Here is a 25,196-nt window from a genome sequence, read left to right as displayed (position 1 = left end):
AATATCGAGGACTAGTTGCAAAGCAAATATGTTAAGCAAGATCCGAGGATGATTGTGGGCCAAAAAAATTCCCGAAATTCCTTCATGGATTTCCCGGAAAAGTCAAAAAACCTCGAAAACATGCAGTTTTTTGCCCATATCTCGGCAACCAGACCACTTAGCGACTTGAAACATTTACCAATCGATTCCTGCCATAATTTAGAACAATATTGCCGAAGAAAGTTTTCAAAAATATCCTTTCGTTCGGTCACAAAAATTTTTAAAATATATTTTAAACTGAGCATCGTGTAGGCCTAGGATGATATTTACTACTTTTTTAAACTGAGCATCGTGTAGGCCTACTCATTAAAATAAAACTATTTCCGTTGATATAGGTTAATATAGTTGTCTTTTTTTTAGCGCAAAAAAATATCCTTTCGTTCGGTCACAAAAAATTAAAAATTGTTATGGATAATATAAGGAAATTGCGCTTAAATTGTCACTAGACTTTTTATTAACTTGTTTTACAAACAAATTTAGAACAAAGCATGCGCGCCAATTTCTTACAAACAACGAAAATAGGATTTTATAGATTTCATTACAGAATTTTAATTTAAATATAAAATCACTTTAACTATTTTTTAGTAAATTTTACAGTTATAAATTATACAATACATATAGATTGTAGGACACTTGTCCTACACACATGGCCACAGTTTTAAAATCAGTGTGTCATTTTACACGTGTAGCTGTGTTGTCCTTCAATTAACAAATGTTGTCCGACACACCTAGATGTCCAACTGTCCTACAGACTCGCGTCGTTTTGAAATCAATAACAGCCCGCCGGTTGAAACTACAAGACAAGTTTGTGATGCCGTTTATCTTGACGTTATTTCTATTGAAACTACAAGACAAGTTTGTGATGACGTTTATCCTGACGTTATTTCTATTGAAACTACAAGACAAGTTTGTGATGCCGTTTATCTTGACGTTATTTCTATTGAAACTACAAGACAAGTTTGTGATGACGTTTATCCTGACGTTATTTCTATTGAAACTACAAGACAAGTTTGTGATGCCGTTTATCTTGACGTTATTTCTATTGAAACTACAAGACAAGTTTGTGATGACGTTTATCCTGACGTTATTTCTATTGAAACTACAAGACAAGTTTGTGATGACGTTTATCCTGACGTTATTTCTATTGAAACTACAAGACAAGTTTGTGATGACGTTTATCCTGACGTTATTTCTATTGAAACTACAAGACAAGTTTGTGATGCCGTTTATCCTGACGTTATTTCTATTGAAACTACAAGACAAGTTTGTGATGACGTTTATCCTGACGTTATTTCTATTGAAACTACAAGACAAGTTTGTGATGCCGTTTATCCTAACGTTATTTCTATTGAAACTACAAGACAAGTTTGTGATGCCGTTTATCCTGACGTTATTTCTATTGAAACTACAAGACAAGTTTGTGATGCCGTTTATCCTGACGTTATTTCTATTGAAACTACAAGACAAGTTTGTGATGCCGTTTATCCTGACGTTATTTCTATTGAAACTACAAGACAAGTTTGTGATGCCGTTTATCCTGACGTTATTTCTATTGAAACTACAAGACAAGTTTGTGATGACGTTTATCCTGACGTTATTTCTATTGAAACAACAAGACAAGTTTGTGATGCCGTTTATCTTGACGTTATTTCTATTGAAACTACAAGACAAGTTTGTGATGACGTTTATCCTGACGTTATTTCTATTTCCGGTTAAAACTACAAGACAAGTTTGTGATGACGTTTATCCTGACGTTATTTCTATTACTTTTATCGTGCCAAGAGTTCGAGTGTCGTTTTTTTATCGCCTAAACAAGAAGTGAAACAATTCTCTTTAAATAATTGATTGGTTGGTTCCTGAGTTGGAAATAATAAGCTGTGTTCAAGCTAGAATCAATCAATACGGTGTACCGAATAAACCCATAGCGTCATTGCTGTACATTTTAACTTGTCTCGACTAGTGGTACTAGAACTTCACTAAACAATTCAGACACTAATACGGAGGTCTAGACCAACATGTCGTAATCTAAGTGAACAATAAAAATAGAACAAAAAAAAAAATATGTGGTCGTTAAATTCATAGTCCAGAGATATTTTTTCTAATAAGGGAGAACTGTTTTGTGTTTACATAAGATTGGTCTAGACCTGGCTTTTAGCTATACGGTCCTGGCTTAATAGGACTTAGCTGAGACGTTATGGTAATACGGGATAACAGTGGGATGGGATGGTAATACGGGATGATAGTAAGATGGGTAGTGGCAGTATGGTAGTGGCAGTATGGTAGTGGCAGAATGGTAGTGGCAGCAGAATGGATATAGTGGCATATTGGACAGTGGCAGAATCAAATAGTTAGAAGAATGGATGGACAGTGTTAAGTGGGAGATGATTGGGGGTGAGGCAGGTCACAGTATTTACCTTTAGATTAATGCGGGGGAAGGGGGTTTGGCAATGTTTATCGATCGTTAAATTATTGGGGGGAGGAATGTTTACTGTTTGAAGAATGTGTGTGTGGGGGGGGGGGGGGGGGGAGTGTATTTGGAGTTAGATAAAAATGGGGAGAGACGGTGTTTACTATGATATAAACGGAGTGGTGGAGGGGGGGGGGGTAACGTGTTTACTGCGATTTTAAAGGGGGGGGGTGAGAAACAATGTTTAATGAGAGCGCGTGACTTACCGTCAACTTCCTGACTTACGGGAGCAGCGAACACCACGTGACACACGGCTACAACACAGGCCAGCAACACGATCAGATAAGCTGACATTTTCTTTGGGTGCTTGTAGATGGTAGTACTGAGAGATGGTGATGGTAGTACTGAGAGAAGGTGATGGTAGCTTGGGGGGTGCTCGTGTCTTGCTGTGTTGGCTGAAACAAAAGACGCTCATTATTAAATGATAACAGACATTTATTCAGATTTTTTAGGAGGCTCATAAAAAACTATATTAGAGGTAGTTGAGATAAAACATGAAAAACTTTAAAAGTATTAATTTAAACGAGCGAGCTACAGTGACTACAATACAATTACAGCGTAATGTAACATCATATGTTAAGCCTAAACTCATATATATATATATATAATATACACACACACACACACACACACACACACATATATATATATATATATATATATATATATATATATATATATATATATATATATATATATATATATAGTTGTAACTGAAATGTTTATGTTTGTATGAACTCACGTCTACGCTAGATGGTATGCAGTAGCTCTTTCCTTTCAGGATCTTTTCTGGAACTGTTCCAGAGTAGCAGTCAGCGGATGTTGCGACAATGGCGTTGTGATGACGCGAGCAGTGCGTGGGTGGACATGTTATTGGAGCCGGGCTGGCCGTGCCACGGGGAGATCACGTCATGACGTCACGATGTCTAGCTGGAGCAGTGTCGCGTGTTTTGGTTTGTAAATTGACTTTTTTCCCTCGCTGGTTCGTTGCTGTTTCCATAGCTTCTCACTTTCACTGCAGTCACGGGTTCATTACAATAGAGGAATAAATAGAAGGCTTAGGGTAGATTTCATAGGCTACATTGATTGCATTTTATTTATTGTCTTTTGAATATGTTTTTATACATACGCTCACGCAACATACGCCCACCAAAACATAATTATGTAGGCCTACATTTATTTATAAATCACACACACATACATATTTATGTAGAATTAAAGACATGTGTATAGGAATATGTTTATATATATATATATATATATATATATATATATATATATATATATATATATATATATATATATAAGCGGGAGGGGTGTTCAGAATTTTGTGACTGTGTAAAATTGTGATGTGTGTTGAGGGCAAAGGTGGGTTCAAAAAGTGTGACGACATGATTTTGCACTTTAGAAAAAAAAAAGAATCTTATAAACTGAAATTAAGCCGTTAATTTGCGTTTTAGAAAATAATTTTTGTAAATTGTAATAAATCTAGAAATAGTTTCATTTTTAGTGATATAATTAAATATTTTAAAAAAAATTATGTTTAAAATTAAAAAAAAATGTAATTTTGAGAGGCGTGTATAGGCCGAGATGTGACTTCATTTTAGGGGGTGGTCTGGCTTTTGCTCCTATGTGTGGTAGTGGGGAGGGAAGGATGAAGGTAAAAATAGTAAGCTCATAGAAATCATGTAGATGCCCTGCCCTCTTTGCCCTCTCTATATGCCCAGTGTCTGTAAACAGCGTCGATCTATGCTGACGACCGGGATCCTCCGTTTGCACCATAGCACCTACGTTCGTTTTAAAGAGCGCGATACACAATGGATACGATTAGCTACTATAATCCTCTACGAAATCGAATCAGGCGAATTTGTTTTCCGGGCTCCTTCGTGATTAATTTGGTTCCTATAATCTTTGTCCAAATTAACCAGACGCGTTGCCCGGTGCCCCGGTAGTTGGGGGACCCTTCAGGTTACGCTAGTGTGTAATAAACATTCTTAATATTTATAGTAGGCCTATATCCGTGGCTGAACTTGTGCCCAATGGAAATATTTAACTCTTAGAAGTTAAACAGCCAAATTTCTTTCTAGAATACACAAGCCGCCATTTTTGGGTTTAATGTAGGAGCCAGTGAAATTATTTAAGTGAAATGATTTGATATAGGAGATAGTGAAATGGTTTTATATAGGAGATAGTGAAATGCTTTGATGTAGGAGATAGTGAAATGATTCTTCTTCTTCTTCTTCGTTCTTAATTTTTTAGTTTTTGGAAGGGATCGAGCCTTATCTGCCCGAGGGTTCGAACTCGAGACTTTTCGATTTAACAACCATGAGCTTTACCGACTCGACCACGCCGACCCCGTGAAATGATTTGATATAGGATATAGTGAAATGATTTAATGTGGGCTATAATGTAACAGCAGCATTATATATATATATATATATATATATATATATATACATACATATATATATATATATATATAGAGAGAGAGAGAGAGAGCGAGAGAGAGAGAGAGAGAGAGAGAGAGACAGACAGACAGACAGACAGACAGGCAGGCAGGCAGGCAGGCGGGCGGGCGGGCAGGCAGGCATGCATGGCAGACAGACAGACAGACAGACAGACAGACAGACAGACAGACAGACAGACAGACAGACAGACAGACAGACAGACAGACAGACAGACAGACAGACAGACAGACAGACAGACAGACAGACAGACAGACAGACAGACAGACAGACAGACAGACAGACAGACAGACAGACAGACAGACAGACAGACAGACAGACAGACAGACAGACAGACAGACAGACAGACAGACAGACAGACAGACAGACAGACAGACAGACAGACAGACAGACAGACAGACAGACAGACAGACAGACAGACAGACAGACAGACAGACAGACAGACAGACAGACAGACAGACAGACAGACAGACAGACAGACAGACAGACAGACAGACAGACAGACAGACAGACAGACAGACAGACAGACAGACAGACAGACAGACAGACAGACAGACAGACAGACAGACAGACAGACAGACAGACAGACAGACAGACAGACAGACAGACAGACAGACAGACAGACAGACAGACAGACATGTGATTTCATATATATATATAAATATATAGAAAGATAGGGATATATATATATAAAGATATATATATATATAAAGATATATATATATATATATATATATATATATATATATATATATATATATATATATATATATTAATAAAGTATATAAAGTCATTCACGAAGGAAGTCTAATCTAGCTAGGATATTAGTTAATATCTTCAAAAGAAATCCTAATTTTCTAGCTAGGATCCTAGTTAAGATGTCTAAAAAGATTCTGTTTTAAGTTTAAAAAGCTTTGGGAATCGAAACATTTAAAAATGAATATCTTGTTACATCTGATTCGTGTTAACTGATTAAAAAATATATTATTTTGTTAGCCAATCACGTCAACGTATTAATGCAATCTAAGGTAATCAGCCGAAATGTTGCAAAAATAACATCACACGACAGTGCTTTATCACAATTCTTGTGGTGTCTACTCTTTCATTCAGCGATTCAAATCACATTTCTTGTGGTGTCTACTCTTTCATTCAGCGATTGAAATCACATTTCTTGTGGTGTCTACTCTTTCATTCAGCGATTGAAATCACATTTCTTGTGGTGTCTACTCTTTCATTCAGCGATTGAAATCACATTTCATGTGGTGTCTACTCTTTCATTCAGCGATTCAAATCACATTTCTTGTGGTGTCTACTCTTTCATTCAGCGATTGAAATCACATTTCTTGTGGTGTCTACTCTTTCATTCAGCGATTCAAATCACATAATGTGGTGTCATTTAGCGATTCCAACCAGCTGTTATTTTTCCCCAACCAAAATATCCACGATCCAATCGTGGGACGGGTCAAAGGATGAACGACAGCACCACCAACATAACAGGATATAACTAAATAATCACTCCATCCCCACCCACATAACAGGATATAACTAAATAATCACTCCATCCCCACTCTATTATATAACATGTGGACGATCTACAAACAGATCCCGTGATTTATTTCATAAATAGCATCGGAAACAATCCCAGCTTATTAAACAATCATACCATGTCCTATCTTATTAAACAATCATACCGTGTTCCATCTTATTAAACAATCATACCGTGTCCCAATTAAACAATCATACCGTGTCCCATCTTATTAAACAATCATACCGTGTCGCATCTTATTATACCGTGTCCTATCTTATTAAACAATCATACCGTGTCCCTTCTTATTAAACAATCATACCGTGTCGCATCTTATTAAACAATCATATCGTGTCCCATCTTATTAAACAATCATATCGTGTCCCATTTTATTAAACAATCATACCGTGTCCCATCTTATTAAACAATCATACCATGTCCTATCTTATTAAACAATCATACCGTGTCGCATCTTATTAAACAATCATATCGTGTCGCATCTTATTAAACAATCATATCGTGTCCCATCTTATTAAACAATCATACCGTGTCGCATCTTATTAAACAATCATACCGTGTCGCATCTTATTATACAGTGTCCCATCTTATTAAACAATCATACCGTGTCGCATCTTATTAAACAATCATACCGTGTCGCATCTTATTATACCGTGCCCCATCTTATTAAACAATCATACCGTGTCCCATCTTATTAAACAATCATACCGTGTCGCATCTTATTATACCGTGTCCCATCTTATTAAACAATCATATCGTGTCCCATCTTATTAAATAATCATACCGTGTCCCATCTTATTAAACAATCATACCGTGTCCCATCTTATTAAACAATCATACCGTGTCCCATCTTATTAAACAATCATACCGTGTCCCATCTTATTAAACAATCATACCGTGTCGCATCTTATTATACCGTGTCCCATCTTATTAAACAATCATATCGTGTCCCATCTTATTAAACAATCATACCGTGTCGCATCTTATTAAACAATCATACCGTGTCGCATCTTATTATACCGTGTCCCATCTTATTAAACAATCATACCGTGTCCCATCTTATTAAACAATCATATCGTGTCGCATCTTATTAAACAATCATATCGTGTCCCATCTTATTAAACAATCATACCGTGTCCCATCTTATTAAACAATCATACCGTGTCCCATCTTATTAAACAATCATACCGTGTCCCATCTTATTAAACAATCATACCGTGTCCCATCTTATTAAACAATCATACCGTGTCCCATCTTATTAAACAATCATACCGTGTCCCATCTTATTAAACAATCATACCGTGTCCCATCTTATTAAACAATCATACCGTGTCCCATCTTATTAAACAATCATACCGTGTCCCATCTTATTAAACAATCATACCGTGTCCCATCTTATTAAACAATCATACCGTGTCTGTATGTCTCTGACGTGAACCTTGTGCTAACCTAACAACAAGTTCCGTCCCTTGTATTGATCTCATTTATCTGTTATAAGTCTGTCTCTTGCTGACATTTAAATTCCTTTAAAATTTAATGTTCTTGCGAAATGCTCAGTAAGGATAAAAGGAAACTATCTGAAGCAAATTGATGATTTGTGTTGAAGAAATATTTCGAGCCGACTTGAGACACGACAGTGTTGGGGTGTAGAGGTCACGTGTCTTGTATGTCATGTGCTGACCAGACCAGCCTCAGTTTTAGAAGTTCAGACATTGCGTTCTACAGATCTAGAAGAAGTAGAGTTCGTATGTTTTTGTGACTTTTCTCAAGTAACAAAAAAGATTACAAGAATTGTTTCTTTCAGACATTATTCTTTAAGGGGGGTGGATTAAAACTTTCTTGAGGGGGGAGGGGGGTACGACGTAGACGAAAGACGATACATACTATCTAGTAGGACAGGAATTTGGAAATCATTTCGTGAGATAACGCCCGATTTTGTAGTTAGGTAGTAACGATAAAATAAATCTAAAATGTTTGGCATAGGATCTACACCGTTTATTAAATCTCACTCGCAAGCATTCATACAAGCAGCATTTTAAGGGGCCGCCAAATTAGATCTTATAAACAATAACACATTTTTATTCCTACAGACTTTTTAATTCTGTTAGTTAATTGATTGTTTTAATGTCTAAATTACAAGTTATTTTACTAAATAAACAAAAGCCACACAAAAATGCCACATCAAAACGCCCTCCATCCAGTGTTTACAGCAGCTGTCATCGCTTTCCCATCAGACACTGTTTACAAACAGCGACTCATTTTAAATAATAGTTACCTTATGAGTTACTCTGATACCGGGTGAGTTTACTGAGAGAGGTAATAAGTTACTTCTGTTTTAGCCAAATATCTATAAGTTCTTTGTTGGGTGTACAAGATGATTCAGCTCTCACAACATTCATTTTACACAATAAAAGGTCTGACAGTTGTTTATGATGAGGAGGTATGTAAATAGGTCATAGTGTGGACTCACATAATGTTGTTAGCCATATCATAATTGTGTGTGTTGATGGGTGTGTGTAGGGGGTGTTCCATCCTAATGAAATGAACTTAAAATGAAGTAAACATGCGTTATATATTATTACATGATCCTGATAACTGCCTGCAAAGACTAAAATAACCATATATTTTTAAATTATTAAAATATAATCCAGATCAAATCTATTTTATTTTATTTTAGTGTTTATATAGTTAGGCTCCAGCCGCCGGCTTTACAGCCAAGAAACAGCTAAAAGCCCAGCTTACGGGCTGGCACCAGACAACGAACCAGCTTACAACGAACCAGCCCTTAACGAACCAGCCCACAACGAACCAGCCCACAACGAACCAGACAACGAACTAGCCCACAACGAACTAGCCCACAACGAACCAGACAACGAACCAGCCCACAACGAACCAGACCACAACGAACCAGCCCACAACGAACCAGACCACAAAGAACCAGCCCATAACGAACCAGACAACGAACTAGCCCACAACGAACTAGCCCACAACGAACCAGACAACGAACCAGCCCACAACGAACCAGACCACAACGAACCAGCCCACAACGAACCAGACCACAAAGAACCAGCCCATAACGAACCAGACCACAACGAACCAGCCCACAACGAACCAGACCACAAAGAACCAGCCCATAACGAACCAGACCACAACGAACCAGCCCACAACGAACCAGACAACGAACTAGCCCACAACGAACTAGCCCACAACGAACCAGACAACGAACCAGCCCACAACGAACCAGACCACAACGAACCAGCCCACAACGAACCAGACCACAAAGAACCAGCCCATAACGAACCAGACCACAACGAACCAGCCCACAACGAACCAGACCACAAAGAACCAGCCCATAACGAACCAGACCACAACGAACCAGCCCACAACGAACCAGACAACGAACTAGCCCACAACGAACTAGCCCACAACGAACCAGCCCACAACGAACCAGACCACAACGAACCAGCCCACAACGAACCAGCCCACAAAGACGAGGACTACAACAACGATAACATACAACAATTTTTACAGAGACGAATGACAACACCTTCAGACTTTTAGTCGTTAACGTTTTGTATTAAGTACAATTCTTTGTAAACTGTTAAAAAATTAAAATTGCCAGTAAAATAAATACAAAGGTAATGAATTACTGTGATGTCAACATATGTGAGAAGTAATGAGTTACTGGAATGAGTAACAGTTGATATAATAATCATAATGAATGTGAGAAAAGAGATCAATTTCAGGCAAACTTTGATTCCTGTTTTATTCATATCAAAATATGTTTGAAAGTGACAGACCAAAATCATTGTTTGACTCTTGTCAGAGAGGTAATATACGTGTTAACACAACTTGAACTGTCCGGGCAGTTTGATCTAACAGACAGAGGAACGCTAGATGGGGTGCTGTGTCTCTGTGCTATTATAAGGGAGGTAACTGGTTTTATTCTAAATACACACAGTATTAGTATACGGGTAAGTGAAGTGATTCTAGATTATGTACCTTTACAACTCTAACCTTGATGAAATGTATGTGTTACCGGCAGAGTGTAGAAAAACTGATTCAATAGCATACTTATACAATGTATACAATGCCTGAAATAGGTGGTCAAAGTATGAAATACATCAATATTTCATACATTTCCTAGTCATTCTATAGAACACCAAATAACAGCCAGAGTTTGGGATAATAGCGAAATATTAAGGGTTGGGGATCAGAGGCGTAGCGAGGGGGGGGGGGGGGCGGGACATATGTCCCCGGGCGCCGACCTTAGGGGGGGGGGGCGCCAAATTGAAAGTTTGAGGGGGGGTGGAAATGAAAAGTTCGAGGGGGGGGGGTGCAAATCGAAAGTTTGAAAGGGGGGGGGGGGTGCAAATCGAAAGTTTTGTCCCCGGGCGCCGGGAGGGGTCGCTACGCCTCTGTTGGGGATTGGGTTAAAGTTAGGTGTAGAATTAGGACAAGTGTTAGGGTTAGATAGAAAATTTAACTGCAATTAGAACTGTCTGTCTAGCCTTCCATGCTGCAAAAAAAAAAATGTAAGTGATAGCACTTTTGATTCATTTCTTATCTTAATAAAGATTTCCTGTTGTTCATTTAGTTGTTTTTCTTTCATTTTTTGACTGCTTGTTATGTACTGCCTAGGAAAAGTATATACGTAGGCCTATATTACAACTCTTATGTTTCATGCTTTGCTTAAAAACAACAGTGATTGTATACATTGGCTAAGCCTTCTATAGAGTGCCAAGTTTTCATACATTGCCGGTAACATATGCATATTTTAGAATGTCTGCTTATTGAATAGAGTAACAAAGAATGTAGGGACATGATAGGGCATCTGGATAGTTTGATAGGATTATTCCATATAGAAGGGAGACAATCAAAGTTGGAACATACTAGAACTCTCATGTTTTTTCATGCACACTCTGGTTTCCCCTAACCATCCTAATGATGACAATGATAAGATCATACAAAGATATAACAATAATCCAGCTTTATAATGATCACATTAATTATCTCAGAATTAGTTGGTACTTAATGCCCAGATAGTCATGTTAATCACTGTATTAACATCATATTGTAGTAGACATCAAGTATTGAATCATCCTTAAGTAGGATGCCAATGATTCCAGAACCCAACACTACCAGTCTAATATAGACAATCCCTAGGCTTTATCTAGCTGTTGTTGTACCAGTCTCATATAGACAATCCCTAGGCTTTATCTAGCTGTTGTTGTACCAGTCTCATATAGACAATCCCTAGGCTTTATCTAGCTGTTGTTGTACCAGTCTCATATAGACAATCCCTAGGCTTTACCTAGCTGTTGTTGTACCAGTCTCATATAGACAATCCCTAGGCTTTATCTAGCTGTTGTTGTACCAGTCTCATATAGACAATCCATGGGCTTTATCTAGCTGTTGTTGTACCAGTCTCATATAGACAATCCCTAGGCTTTACCTCTTTACCTAGCTGTTGTTGTACCAGTCTCATATAGACAATCCATGGGCTTTATCTAGCTGTTGTTGTACCAGTCTCATATAGACAATCCATGGGCTTTATCTAGCTGTTGTTGTACCAGTCTCATATAGACAATCCATGGGCTTTATCTAGCTGTTGTTGTACCAGTCTCATATAGACAATCCCTAGGCTTTATCTAGCTGTTGTTGTACCAGTCTCATATAGACAATCCTTAGGCTTTACCTAGCTGTAGTGCTGGTATCATGGTGGTATTTATGTTAAGAGCATGACATTTGTTTTCAACCACTTGACCAGAGCTGAGATGGCAAAGTGTGACCTCAACAAGCAAGCACCATGACCAGGTTGCCCTCCAACTTGTTTCAGGTACCCATTACAGCTGGATAGACTCAACCCTTTCAGCAAACCTGCACTAACAACCTGACTAACACAGTGCCTCAAATAAATAAAAAGAAATGTGTATAACTTTCAATAAATAACTTTATACCAAACTTTAGCTGAGATATGTGTCCACAGTGGCCAGTATATTCCTGTTACATAATGTGCAGACGTACATGGGGCCAGAGCACTCCCTGCATGTGGTGAAGTGTCCACACGGCAAGAAGGTGACACCACGCGGGTTCCTGTGGCACTGCAGGCACCGCTTGTAATCCTCCAGGATTTTATTCTCATTCTTGACAGCCAACAGCCTCTCTTTAATGAGTGCTGGGTCCTCAGTGTTGGCTGAGGCCGCCTCAGCACAAGGCGTCTCCTCTGTCCTGCTGCTGGTCAGCTGGGCACGTTTAGCTGGACCTGAGATGACGTTGTGTGGGACGCTGGCTCTTGACCTGGCCAATAGCTCCCCATCCACTTCATCGTAGCTGGGCAGTTGCTGGACATTTCTGGGGGAGTTAGCTCCCTGCACATGGTTAGCTCCCTGCACATGGTTAGGCTTGTCTACCACGTCACAGCTTGGGGCTGTGTGCACACTGCTGACGTCACTCGGTCCATTGTGTGCTGTGTTTGAGTGGTCACTCGGTCCATTGTGTGCTGTGTTTGAGTGGGTTGTTGATGGACTGACTGAAACTTGATCGGAAGATGGAACTACAGGTTGGTCTGCTGCACCTAGGCTGTTCCTGCTGTCTGCTGCACCTAGGCTGTTCCTGCTGTCTGCTGCACCTAGGCTGTTCCTGCTGTCTGCTGCACCTAGGCTGTTCCTGCTGTCTGCTGCACCTAGGCTGTTCCTGCTGTCTGCTGCACCTAGGCTGTTCCTGGTGTCATCAGGCTGTTTCTGAGAGCCAGCCAATGCCCGTATGTCACTCTCATCGTCTGTGTCGTACAGCTGTGAGAACAAAGTGGACGAGCTGTCCAGCTGGTCTAGACAGCTGATTAAGTTTCTAGAGGTCACTTCCTGGCCCATCTCAAGCAAATAGTTGACAAAAAAGATGAGTAAAACATACGGGTGCTGATCATACACTTCAGTCACAGCAGCTAGGATGGTGTAATACTTTCTAAATGTTTCTCTTTTCTTCTCTCTGTCCATCTTTAAAATATTTTCATAAATGTCTTGTGGGCTTCTGCTAAAGGCCATCCCATGAGGCTCACGTTCCCTGTCCGCCATCTTGGTTGTTTTGAGTGGTCCACCTTGGAGGTAACTGTCAGATATCAGCAGCTGAAAATAGAGGGAGAAAATGATAAGGGAGGTAATTCTTTTAATTCATCTTTAAAAGTAAAAGTTTCCAAAAAAAATATATTATAGCTTTAAAATTAGCTTTGTATCTTCATAAGTAGATTAAAATAAATGTAGACGTAAGTGTACAAACGTCAAAAGTAGCTTGAAATAAATGGGCGAGCAGACCTGAAGTTGTAAAACAAATGTAGAACGAGGGTATCGCAGTGAAAGGTAGCCAGACAAATGAGACAGTGGTAGGGTGATGCTGACTACAAATACTAAAGATAAATGGCGTATCAGTAGCGCTATAAATAACGCTGAGGTGAACTTGATTCTAAGTTAAAATTTATAATATTTCCGAACGTCTATAAATAGAATATAAAATTTTAAATTTAAATATTTATAAAAATTGAAAAAGATTATCATCGATCTGATTAACAAATAAAAAAAAGTAACCGAAAAAAATCAAAATGAATTAAGTTTTTTATTAGCTCTCCATTGTTTTATAACCGAAGAAGACTTAAGATTGAAACCTACTTTACTGTAGTCTATTTTGGTAATATTTAAAATCTCCGAATATCTCTGACGTCTAGTCATAGCTGATACAAATTCAAATTTATTCAAAAAAATTTATACATCGAATCTTCTCAGGTATATGGACGACAAGCTATTTTATTTACAAATTAATTGGCGGGAGCGACTTTCATTACGAGGCTTGTTACTTAAAATAGCCGATCTTGGGCTTGCTGTTAAAAGTCTAGATGGCGAGGCGTATTAAAATGGAAATATGTAGAACGAATTCCCATTAGCAACACGTACGAGCAAAACTATTAATAGAATAAGATAAACAAGTAAAATGAATTCCCAGATAAAACACAGGCTACATGAAAGACTCAATGAGCACGTGTAGCCTATTTATAGAACAAGATGAACTAACCTCTGTAATAGACACAGTGGAGACAAGACGGGCTGGCACCAACACAATGACACGGACACTTTGACACATACAGGTAAGATAGTTATTACGTAAGATTTATCAGCCACATAATAATGGGAATTTTTCAAATGATACTGTCATGTGGGGAAACTCCGGAAACCACACGTGATATTTTTCTCCTGACGTCAATAGCACACGCTTAGCATGCTTTACCTAACGTAATTAGCACATGCTTAGCGTGTTTTACCTGACGTCAACAAATTATGCTTAACGTGTTAAAGCTTTATTTAAGATATATCAATGAAAGTTGTGGGAACCAAGTTTCTGGTCGTGTCAACAGCTTGTTTACCTGACCTAACCCAGTTCCTGGTGGCCAATCCCAGGGGTCACAATGTATTTGACCATCGAAGCGTGACAGAGATTGGGGGTGGCCCATGATGTCAGGTGTTTAATCCTATTTTAACACCGCACCCCATTACCAAACGTCATCAGAAAATGCAAGAACATTCTAAAATATCGTAGGATTCTACCAGCTGCTGTATATTAATTGTGTCCATAAAAATACAAACGATATCTTCAAACATGTTTATCGCCCCCTCCCCAAGTATCATGTCCTCACCAAAGTCTCACCCATACCCTCACCTTAGATACGTCCGATAGGGCTGTTGGCTTACCTGCTCAGTTCTATAACACAAACAAAATGACTTGATATGGCTGTTGGCTTACCTGCTCAGTTCTATAACACAAACAAAATGACTTGATATGGCTGTTGGCTTACCTGCTCAGTTCTATAACACAAACAAAATGACTTGATATGGCTGTTGGCTTACCTGCTCAGTTCTATAACACAAACAAAATGACTTGATATGGCTGTTGGCTTACCTGCTCAGTTCTATAACACAAACAAAATGACCTGATAGGTCTGTTGGCTTACCTACTCAGTTCTATAACACAAACAAAATGACTTGATAGGTCTGTTGGCTTACCTACTCAGTTCTATAACACAAACAAAATGACTTGATAGGTCTGTTGGCTTACCTGCTCAGTTCTATAACACAATGACCTGATAGGTCTGTTGGCTTACCTGCTCAGTTCTATAATAACACAATCAAAAAACGATTTGACTTGATTGCCTCTAAATTACAAGGTTTGTTTTTTCTTAGGCGTGTAGGCTTCACGAGAATCTGCTCAATTAACTGATTTGTAGAAAAGGTAAAATATTGACAGTCACCACGGCATAAGAAATGTGTAGTTACCTTTGAAACGTTTAGTAGCTTCTTAGAACAGTCTTGTAACTGCAAATCTTGTAACTACAGAAAAAAAAAATAACTGGATGATAAATGTACTTGTAAAAAAAGTTCAGAAGAAAAAAAAATGCATACATATTGTCTAAAAATAGGTATGACTGGCAGCATAGATGGGTGACATCATTAATTTACAAAAACTAAATTTTTAAATACAAGTTAAAACTAATGAAACAAACTAGATTAAATACCATCACAATAATTTGGTAGTAATTGTACTGACAGTTGTCTAGGCACATAACAGTAGTATAACAGCATAGCTTTACATTAAATAGGTTTAGCTCCGCAGCAAAAAAACTATCTCAAGTCAGATGGTCAGTGAGTTTGGATGCAAAATTTAGGGAAAATGTTAAAATATTTTATATGAAACAAATTTAAATAAAGTTAAAAGTTCCAGATCAGACTGTCAAATCTGTTTGTTATGTAGCATATTCTGTGGCCAACCTTCTTTACTTTCACTGTGAAGTCATGTTATCATAACTGAACAGTTTTGGCTGACTGAAAGACTTGAAATTGAAACTTAAACAACTGTATTCTCACTTGTTGGACATTGAAATAAATGTTTAGAAACTTAACATCACTTGGGTTCACTAGTTTTAACATTCAGACTTCCAGTTGTGTTTATGTTTTAGAAGATTTTTTATTGTTTGGCATTGGAACAGTTCCAGATCTGTTTTTAAAAAAGATTTGATTCCAATAGCATGTTAGTATCAGATGTAAAGATACATACAGCCAGTGGTGTAGCGAGGTCGGGTGTCACCCGGTGCGGCACTTAATGGTGTCACCCCCCCCCAGAGGCGTAGCGACCCTTCCCGGGGACAAACTTTCAAGTTTCAACTTGCACCCCCCCTCAAACTTTTGATTTGCATCCCCCTCAAGTTTTTGATTTGCACCCCCCCCCCCCCCCCCTCAAACTTTCGATTTGCACCCCCCCTCAAGTTTTTCTCTATATATTTTGCTATTTTTTGCCTTGGTGTCACCCCCCTAAATGGTGGCACCCGGTGCGGTCCGCCCCCCCCGCCCCCCCCCCCCCCCCCCCACACCCCTGCATACAGCCTATTGTAGGATAGTGGTGTTAAGCCTCTAGTTAGGGTTAACAGTTAATGACTGTAACAAAAGGAAGTAAAGATGGTTGAGTTTGTCCAGGCAATAAGAAACAAACCTGCAAATAGGAGCCACACAATCATCCTAAAATGAGTTGTTTATTGTTTAGATTTTAATCTAGTTATTTTTTAATGTTGGGTCATTAAATACACAACATTGAAGTAGGACTATATTTTCAAGTTAAATGTTCCATACTGTTCTTATAATTTATATTTATAAAATAATATAAGTTAAATGTGATGACATCAATCAGCCCAGTTTGTAAGATTATCTGATTTAATATGGGAAGGTGAAAATGGTGATAGATTGTTCAGGCCACAAAAACCTATTATGTTTGACCTAAAGGCCTTAAAAAATAAAATTAACTTCATAAGCTATAAAAACAATTTCATTTTTAAAATGTAGAAGGAAGCCATAAGTGAACTTTACATAGAATCTATAAGTTGTGAGCCACTGTTAGGTCTTGCCTTGGGTATTTCATCTATTACTTTGGCGTTGCATTAGGCTTAGTTTATGATTTGGTTTGATTTTTATTTTAAAAAGTTGATAGTCCCAGTGTCAGACCAGAGGCGTAGCGAGGGCGAGGCAGGGGTGCCACCAATGGCAAAAAATTGCAAGATGCACAGAAGAAAAATGCTTTTTGCCTGCTCCATTATTTAAAGTTAAATAGTCTTTAAAGTACTATCGACAATTACTACAAGGGGGTTGGGGTGACACCATGACGTAAATTTGCTAACTTTAGATAAAACAATGCTACATCCAGCTGTATTAAAAGACTATAGATAAACACTGCAGTGATTAAAGCTTATACACATATAAGTATGCATTTGTGACATATATTTAAATTATAGGCATATGTAGGCCATTTATATATATATATATATATATATATATATATATATATATATATATATATATATATATATATATATATATATATATATATATATATATATATATATATATATATATATATATATATATATATATATATATATATATATATATATATATATATATATATATATATATAAATATATATACTTTGTTTCTTTGGTGGGGTGTGGACACCATGAAGTACCGCACCGGGTGACTACCGACTAGCGATGCTACTGTGTCAGACAACAGACTTCTGAAATTAGTTTTGTTAGGTTATTAGATGACTGATTAGGATGAGGTTTAATGTAATTAAGATCAGAAATTAGTAGGTAGACTAGCATTAGGGTTGGATTTAGGAAAGGGTTACCTATTTATCAACAAAATAATTTCCTATCAGATATTGGTATAACTATGACATATAGGCTACCTCATCAGCTCTATAATTTAGATCTACAGATTCCTGAAAATATAGTATGGTAAACACTACCAAGTAAATACTTTACTAGACTAAAGGCTGATACACAGGCCTACTCTATTTTTAGATCAGTGGTTCCTAACCTAGGTTTGATCGAACCCCCCGCCCCCCTCCTGGCAAAATGGAATTTATATACATATGTCCCCGGGCGCCGACCTTAGGGGGGGGGGGGGGGGGCGCCAAATTGAAAATTTGAGGGGGGGGGGGGGGCGCAAATGAAAAGTTTGAGGGGGGTGCAAATCGAAAGTTTGAGGGGGGGTGCAAATTGAAAGTTTGAGGGGGGGGGGGGTGCAAATGAAAAGTTCGAGGGTGGGGGGGTGCAAATCAAAAGTTGTCCCCGGGCGCCGGGAAGGGTCACTACGCCTCTGTGATAGAGTATAGAATAGGCCAATGGTAGATTACTATACTACTAGATCTAGTAACTAAAGTAACTATAAAATACTAAAATAGATCTAGAATCTAGTATTTGAAGCATATATTTATTTAATATATAGTTATTATAATTATAGGCCTATAGGCCCTACTTAGAATTTAGGCCTATATTTATGAATTGGTAATCTATCATTTTAGGTACGTAAAATCGCCCGCGGCTAGTAAAGTACGAAAAATTTACCTCATTGTCAAGGCTTTAATAGAAGTAAATTGTGATATATTTGTGTCAAATATTATAGGTAAATGAATAATAAACCTAAATCAATGGCTAAATATTAAATATATCAATATAGGCAAGAAATTAACTTTAAACAGCAGTGTTTGCGAGCAGGATTTGCTCTATAAAAAGTGGCCATCTGCTAAGTTAGAGTGGCTTCCCCTGAATCTTGCGCTATAAGTTTACAATAAAAAAAAAAAACAAGATGGCTGCTATTGTAAATGAGCATGGTTGCATCTGTTGGAAACATAGCTAGTATTCATTTATCACTGAACAGTTTTAATTCAGTTGTTTAAAACCAGGTACATAAATGAAACAATGAAGCATTTTTGTATTTGTCAAAACATAAATCCTCCTCAAAATGTGAAATAATTATTAAAATTTAAGGAGTCACCTGGTTTTCACATTACTAGTCGCGGGCGATTTTACGTAGAATCTACCTAAAACGATAAATTACCTATGAATTTTATGATATTAATATAATTGATTACAGGTCTAGGCCAGGGCCTAATAATATTATATTATAATAGGCCTATATATATATATATATATATATATATATATATATATATATATATATATATATATATATATATATATATATATATATATATATATATATATATATATATATATATATATATATATATATATATATATATATATATATATATATATATATATAAATAAATATATACTTTGTTTCTTTGGTGGGGTGTGGACACCATGAAGTACCGCACCGGGTGACTACCGACCTAGCGATGCTACTGTGTCAGACAACAGACTTCTGAAATTAGTTTTGTTAGGTTATTAGATGACTGATTAGGATGAGGTTTAATGTAATTAAGATCAGAAATTAGTAGGTAGACTAGCATTAGGGTTGGATTTAGGAAAGGGTTACCTATTTATCAACAAAATAATTTCCTATCAGATATTGGTATAACTATGACATATAGGCTACCTCATCAGCTCTATAATTTAGATCTACAGATTCCTGAAAATATAGTATGGTAAACACTACCAAGTAAATACTTTACTAGACTAAAGGCTGATACACAGGCCTACTCTATTTTTAGATCAGTGGTTCCTAACCTAGGTTTGATCGAACCCCCCGCCCCCCTCCTGGCAAAATGGAATTTATATACATATGTCCCCGGGCGCCGACCTTAGGGGGGGGGGGGGGGCGCCAAATTGAAAATTTGAGGGGGGGGGGGGGGGGCGCAAATGAAAAGTTTGAGGGGGGTGCAAATCGAAAGTTTGAGGGGGGGTGCAAATTGAAAGTTTGAGGGGGGGGGGGGTGCAAATGAAAAGTTCGAGGGTGGGGGGGGTGCAAATCAAAAGTTGTCCCCGGGCGCCGGGAAGGGTCACTACGCCTCTGTGATAGAGTATAGAATAGGCCAATGGTAGATTACTATACTACTAGATCTAGTAACTAAAGTAACTATAAAATACTAAAATAGATCTAGAATCTAGTATTTGAAGCATATATTTATTTAATATATAGTTATTATAATTATAGGCCTATAGGCCCTACTTAGAATTTAGGCCTATATTTATGAATTGGTAATCTATCATTTTAGGTACGTAAAATCGCCCGCGGCTAGTAAAGTACGAAAAATTTACCTCATTGTCAAGGCTTTAATAGAAGTAAATTGTGATATATTTGTGTCAAATATTATAGGTAAATGAATAATAAACCTAAATCAATGGCTAAATATTAAATATATCAATATAGGCAAGAAATTAACTTTAAACAGCAGTGTTTGCGAGCAGGATTTGCTCTATAAAAAGTGGCCATCTGCTAAGTTAGAGTGGCTTCCCCTGAATCTTGCGCTATAAGTTTACAATAAAAAAAAAAAACAAGATGGCTGCTATTGTAAATGAGCATGGTTGCATCTGTTGGAAACATAGCTAGTATTCATTTATCACTGAACAGTTTTAATTCAGTTGTTTAAAACCAGGTACATAAATGAAACAATGAAGCATTTTTGTATTTGTCAAAACATAAATCCTCCTCAAAATGTGAAATAATTATTAAAATTTAAGGAGTCACCTGGTTTTCACATTACTAGTCGCGGGCGATTTTACGTAGAATCTACCTAAAACGATAAATTACCTATGAATTTTATGATATTAATATAATTGATTACAGGTCTAGGCCAGGGCCTAATAATATTATATTATAATAGGCCTATATATATATATATATATATATATATATATATATATATATATATATATATATATATATATATATATATATATATATATATATATATATATATATATATATAAATATATATACTTTGTTTCTTTGGTGGGGTGTGGACACCATGAAGTACCGCACCGGGTGACTACCGACCTAGCGATGCTACTGTGTCAGACAACAGACTTCTGAAATTAGTTTTGTTAGGTTATTAGATGACTGATTAGGATGAGGTTTAATGTAATTAAGATCAGAAATTAGTAGGTAGACTAGCATTAGGGTTGGATTTAGGAAAGGGTTACCTATTTATCAACAAAATAATTTCCTATCAGATATTGGTATAACTATGACATATAGGCTACCTCATCAGCTCTATAATTTAGATCTACAGATTCCTGAAAATATAGTATGGTAAACACTACCAAGTAAATACTTTACTAGACTAAAGGCTGATACACAGGCCTACTCTATTTTTAGATCAGTGGTTCCTAACCTAGGTTTGATCGAACCCCCCGCCCCCCTCCTGGCAAAATGGAATTTATATACATATGTCCCCGGGCGCCGACCTTAGGGGGGGGGGGGGGGCGCCAAATTGAAAATTTGAGGGGGGGGGGGGGGGGGCGCAAATGAAAAGTTTGAGGGGGGTGCAAATCGAAAGTTTGAGGGGGGGTGCAAATTGAAAGTTTGAGGGGGGGGGGGTGCAAATGAAAAGTTCGAGGGTGGGGGGGGTGCAAATCAAAAGTTGTCCCCGGGCGCCGGGAAGGGTCACTACGCCTCTGTGATAGAGTATAGAATAGGCCAATGGTAGATTACTATACTACTAGATCTAGTAACTAAAGTAACTATAAAATACTAAAATAGATCTAGAATCTAGTATTTGAAGCATATATTTATTTAATATATAGTTATTATAATTATAGGCCTATAGGCCCTACTTAGAATTTAGGCCTATATTTATGAATTGGTAATCTATCATTTTAGGTACGTAAAATCGCCCGCGGCTAGTAAAGTACGAAAAATTTACCTCATTGTCAAGGCTTTAATAGAAGTAAATTGTGATATATTTGTGTCAAATATTATAGGTAAATGAATAATAAACCTAAATCAATGGCTAAATATTAAATATATCAATATAGGCAAGAAATTAACTTTAAACAGCAGTGTTTGCGAGCAGGATTTGCTCTATAAAAAGTGGCCATCTGCTAAGTTAGAGTGGCTTCCCCTGAATCTTGCGCTATAAGTTTACAATAAAAAAAAAAAACAAGATGGCTGCTATTGTAAATGAGCATGGTTGCATCTGTTGGAAACATAGCTAGTATTCATTTATCACTGAACAGTTTTAATTCAGTTGTTTAAAACCAGGTACATAAATGAAACAATGAAGCATTTTTGTATTTGTCAAAACATAAATCCTCCTCAAAATGTGAAATAATTATTAAAATTTAAGGAGTCACCTGGTTTTCACATTACTAGTCGCGGGCGATTTTACGTAGAATCTACCTAAAACGATAAATTACCTATGAATTTTATGATATTAATATAATTGATTACAGGTCTAGGCCAGGGCCTAATAATATTATATTATAATAGGCCTATATATGTGTATATGAATATGATTATTTTATATTGGGCCTAATTTAATTTAGAGATCTAGAATCTAGTAATTAGTGACTATGCCTAGACTTCTATATATTTTATAATCATAAGAATCTACTAGATCTAGATCTAGATTCTAGATTCTACTTCTAGACCTAGTCTAGACCTAGAATCTAGCTGCAATCTTCTAGCTTTAGCCGGCTTGCCGCTTTAGGCCTAGGCCTACCAAAATTAATAATTAATTTTAAAAAAATATTTCGAAGTTACCGAAGCGAAGGAGTAGGTAGTGATTCTGATAAGATTGAGTGTGGAAGTAGAATCTAGATCTAGATCTAGATTCCATCTAGAAAATCTCTAGACTCTAGATCTAGAATGATTGAGTCTAGACTAGTCTAGAGTAGGCTCTAGAGTCTAGCTAGAGTACTAGAATCTAGACCTAGATTCTAGATCTAGAACTAGGCAAAGGCCGTGAGAGGGCGAGGGTCTATAATCTAATCTATATACTAGTATATACTATAATAATTTTAATTATAGGCCCTAATCGTACTATATCGTGAGATTACCTAGCCCTATGCCTATTTTATTATTACACAATAGTTAGTATATATTTAGGGAGTCTAGATTTAGGTCCTGATATAGATTTTCTAGATCTAGATATATTCTATGACTTACCTCACCGTCTAAACTGTTAGCATGAAGAGAAGAGGCTAAGAATAGCACTGGAGATACCCAAAATCAGGGATTTTCCAGAAGGGTTGAGTAAAAAACTGTGATTAATCAACGGAACAGATTTTACTGATTCAATACATTGTCTTTGGGAGATAATGTCAATTTAAATATTTGTTTCGGCCTAAAGGATGTATTTCTCGATCTAATGTCGAATATTGTTTGTTATGTCTAAAGGATGTTATAAAAGTGTGTTAATTTAAATTATCTCCACTTTTTGTAAAATTCCCGAACGTGACGTATATCTAGAATCTATAATATCTAGAATCTAGAGGGGGGGGGGGGAGGGGGGGGGGAGGGGGGGGGGGGACACTGTATCTAATTTTGAAAGGGCGGAAAATTTCGAATTTTTTTTTATTATTGTTTTGCACAGCTGAGATTAAAAATCGAACTAAAATGCGATCATTTCGATCCAATTTAAAAAAAAAAAATTTCGTAAAAAAAAGTTTTATACAATCTTTTATGTAATAATGCACTAAAAAGTAGAAAAAAATACTATTTTAATAACTATAAAGAAAAGCGTGAGTCACTTTAGTATCTATTGGGGTTCCCAGAAAGAACCGCAACGGAAAAAAGCGCAACGGAAAAAAGCGCAAATCAAAAAGCGCAACGGAAATAAGCGCACACGGAAAAAAGCGCAAAGAGAAAAAAGCGCACACAGAAAAAAGCGCAAAGAGAAAAAAGCGCAAACGGAAAAAAGCGCAAAGAGAAAAAAGCGCACACAGAAAAAAGCGCAAACAGAAAAAAGCGCAAACGGAAAAAAGCGCAAAGAGAAAAAAGCGCACACGGAAAAAAGCGCAAAGAGAAAAAAGCGCAAACAGAAAAAAGCGCAAAGAGAAAAAAGCGCACACAGAAAAAAGCGCAAACAGAAAAAAGCGCAAACGGAAAAAAGCGCAAAGAGAAAAAAGCGCAAACGGAAAAAAGCGCAAACAGAAAAAAGCGCACACGGAAAAAAGCGCAAACGGAAAAAAGCGCAAACGGAAAAAAGCGCAAACGGAAAAAAGCGCAAACGGAAAAAAGCGCAAACGGAAAAAAGCGCACACAGAAAAAAGCGCAAACAGAAAAAAGCGCAAACGGAAAAAAGCGCAAACGGAAAAAAGCGCACACAGAAAAAAGCGCAAACGGAAAAAAAGCGCAAACAGAAACAGAAAATTGCGCAACTTGAAAAAACACAACGAAAAATGTGCAAAAGAGAAATTTAGCACAAAGACCATATGGACTAGATGACACATTTATACATGACTGTTAGGGCTGCTGTGAGAGTGTCGTGTTTGATCACGTGATCTACTACCATTTAAAGCGTACCACTACCATCTGCATTCCCATCACCACGATACAGGCGATAATCACTTTACACAATGCCTATTATTTTCTTGGTCAATAATTATTCAACTACTATTCTCGTATAAACATAAAACTATCGACATTACACGAAGTATCTTTCACATTCTCCCTAGTCCGAACTACCTAGCTTGCATACTATAACAACCCGTTCCTATGGCAAAACTTCACTCTCTTTCATCCGCGTCATCAAACATGCATTCGTCATATCTCTCGTAACAACATTCATTCGCACCAAAATAACAATTTTGTATTTAATATTTTTTCACATCATGACGCACCTACCTACCTACCTACTACCCACCTACCCACCTACCTACCTACCTACCTAACTACCCACC

At 37.2% G+C, this 25,196-nt stretch overlaps 3 protein-coding genes across 4 annotated transcripts in view; 1 reads left to right on the top strand and 2 right to left on the bottom strand.

The window, feature by feature from the left end:
* The window catches only part of LOC131952563 (uncharacterized), a 62,574-nt gene extending 59,192 nt beyond the window's left edge, over nucleotides 1-3,382 (bottom strand). For both annotated transcript variants that reach the window (XR_009388545.1, XM_059315285.1), the window contains exons 1-2: nucleotides 3,249-3,382; nucleotides 2,713-2,901 (exon numbers count right to left, since the gene is read on the bottom strand). Coding sequence is in view for 1 of the 2 variants with exons in the window: in XM_059315285.1 (XP_059171268.1) it covers nucleotides 2,713-2,800 (88 nt within the window). In the remaining variant the exon portion in view is untranslated. The remainder of the gene's footprint in view (nucleotides 1-2,712; nucleotides 2,902-3,248) is intronic.
* A 5,506-nt stretch (nucleotides 3,383-8,888) lies between these two features.
* Nucleotides 8,889-10,075, top strand: LOC131952578 (uncharacterized). The gene is made up of 2 exons (XM_059315322.1): nucleotides 8,889-8,954; nucleotides 9,203-10,075. The coding sequence occupies exons 1-2, from the start codon at nucleotides 8,889-8,891 to the stop codon at nucleotides 10,073-10,075; spliced, it is 939 nt and encodes a 312-aa protein (XP_059171305.1).
* Nucleotides 10,076-12,449: 2,374 nt separating this feature from the next.
* LOC131952567 (uncharacterized) lies at nucleotides 12,450-23,514 on the bottom strand. The gene is made up of 3 exons (XM_059315293.1): nucleotides 23,461-23,514; nucleotides 15,832-15,885; nucleotides 12,450-13,638 (listed from the first exon to the last, which is right to left on the bottom strand). The coding sequence occupies exon 3, from the start codon at nucleotides 13,585-13,587 to the stop codon at nucleotides 12,481-12,483; it is 1,107 nt and encodes a 368-aa protein (XP_059171276.1). The 5' UTR covers nucleotides 13,588-13,638; nucleotides 15,832-15,885; nucleotides 23,461-23,514; the 3' UTR covers nucleotides 12,450-12,480.
* Nucleotides 23,515-25,196: the final 1,682 nt, after the last annotated feature.

The sequence above is a fragment of the Physella acuta genome, unplaced genomic scaffold, assembly GCF_028476545.2.
Source record: "Physella acuta isolate Inbredline_101_S28 unplaced genomic scaffold, ASM2847654v3 ptg000877l, whole genome shotgun sequence".
In the NCBI taxonomy this organism is placed as follows: domain Eukaryota; kingdom Metazoa; phylum Mollusca; class Gastropoda; family Physidae; genus Physella; species Physella acuta.
Note: the sequence above shows the minus strand (reverse complement) of the source record. Positions and strands in the feature narration are given on the sequence as shown.

Coding starts and splice junctions, on each gene's coding strand:
- LOC131952567 (XM_059315293.1), bottom strand. CDS start 13,587: ATGGCGGACAGGGAACGTGAGCCTCATGGGATGGCCTTTAGCAGAAGC.
- LOC131952578 (XM_059315322.1), top strand. CDS start 8,889: ATGATTCAGCTCTCACAACATTCATTTTACACAATAAAAGGTCTGACA. Junction 8,955..9,202: donor CAGTTGTTTATGATGAGGAG/GTATGTAAATAG, acceptor GTGTTTATATAG/TTAGGCTCCAGCCGCCGGCT.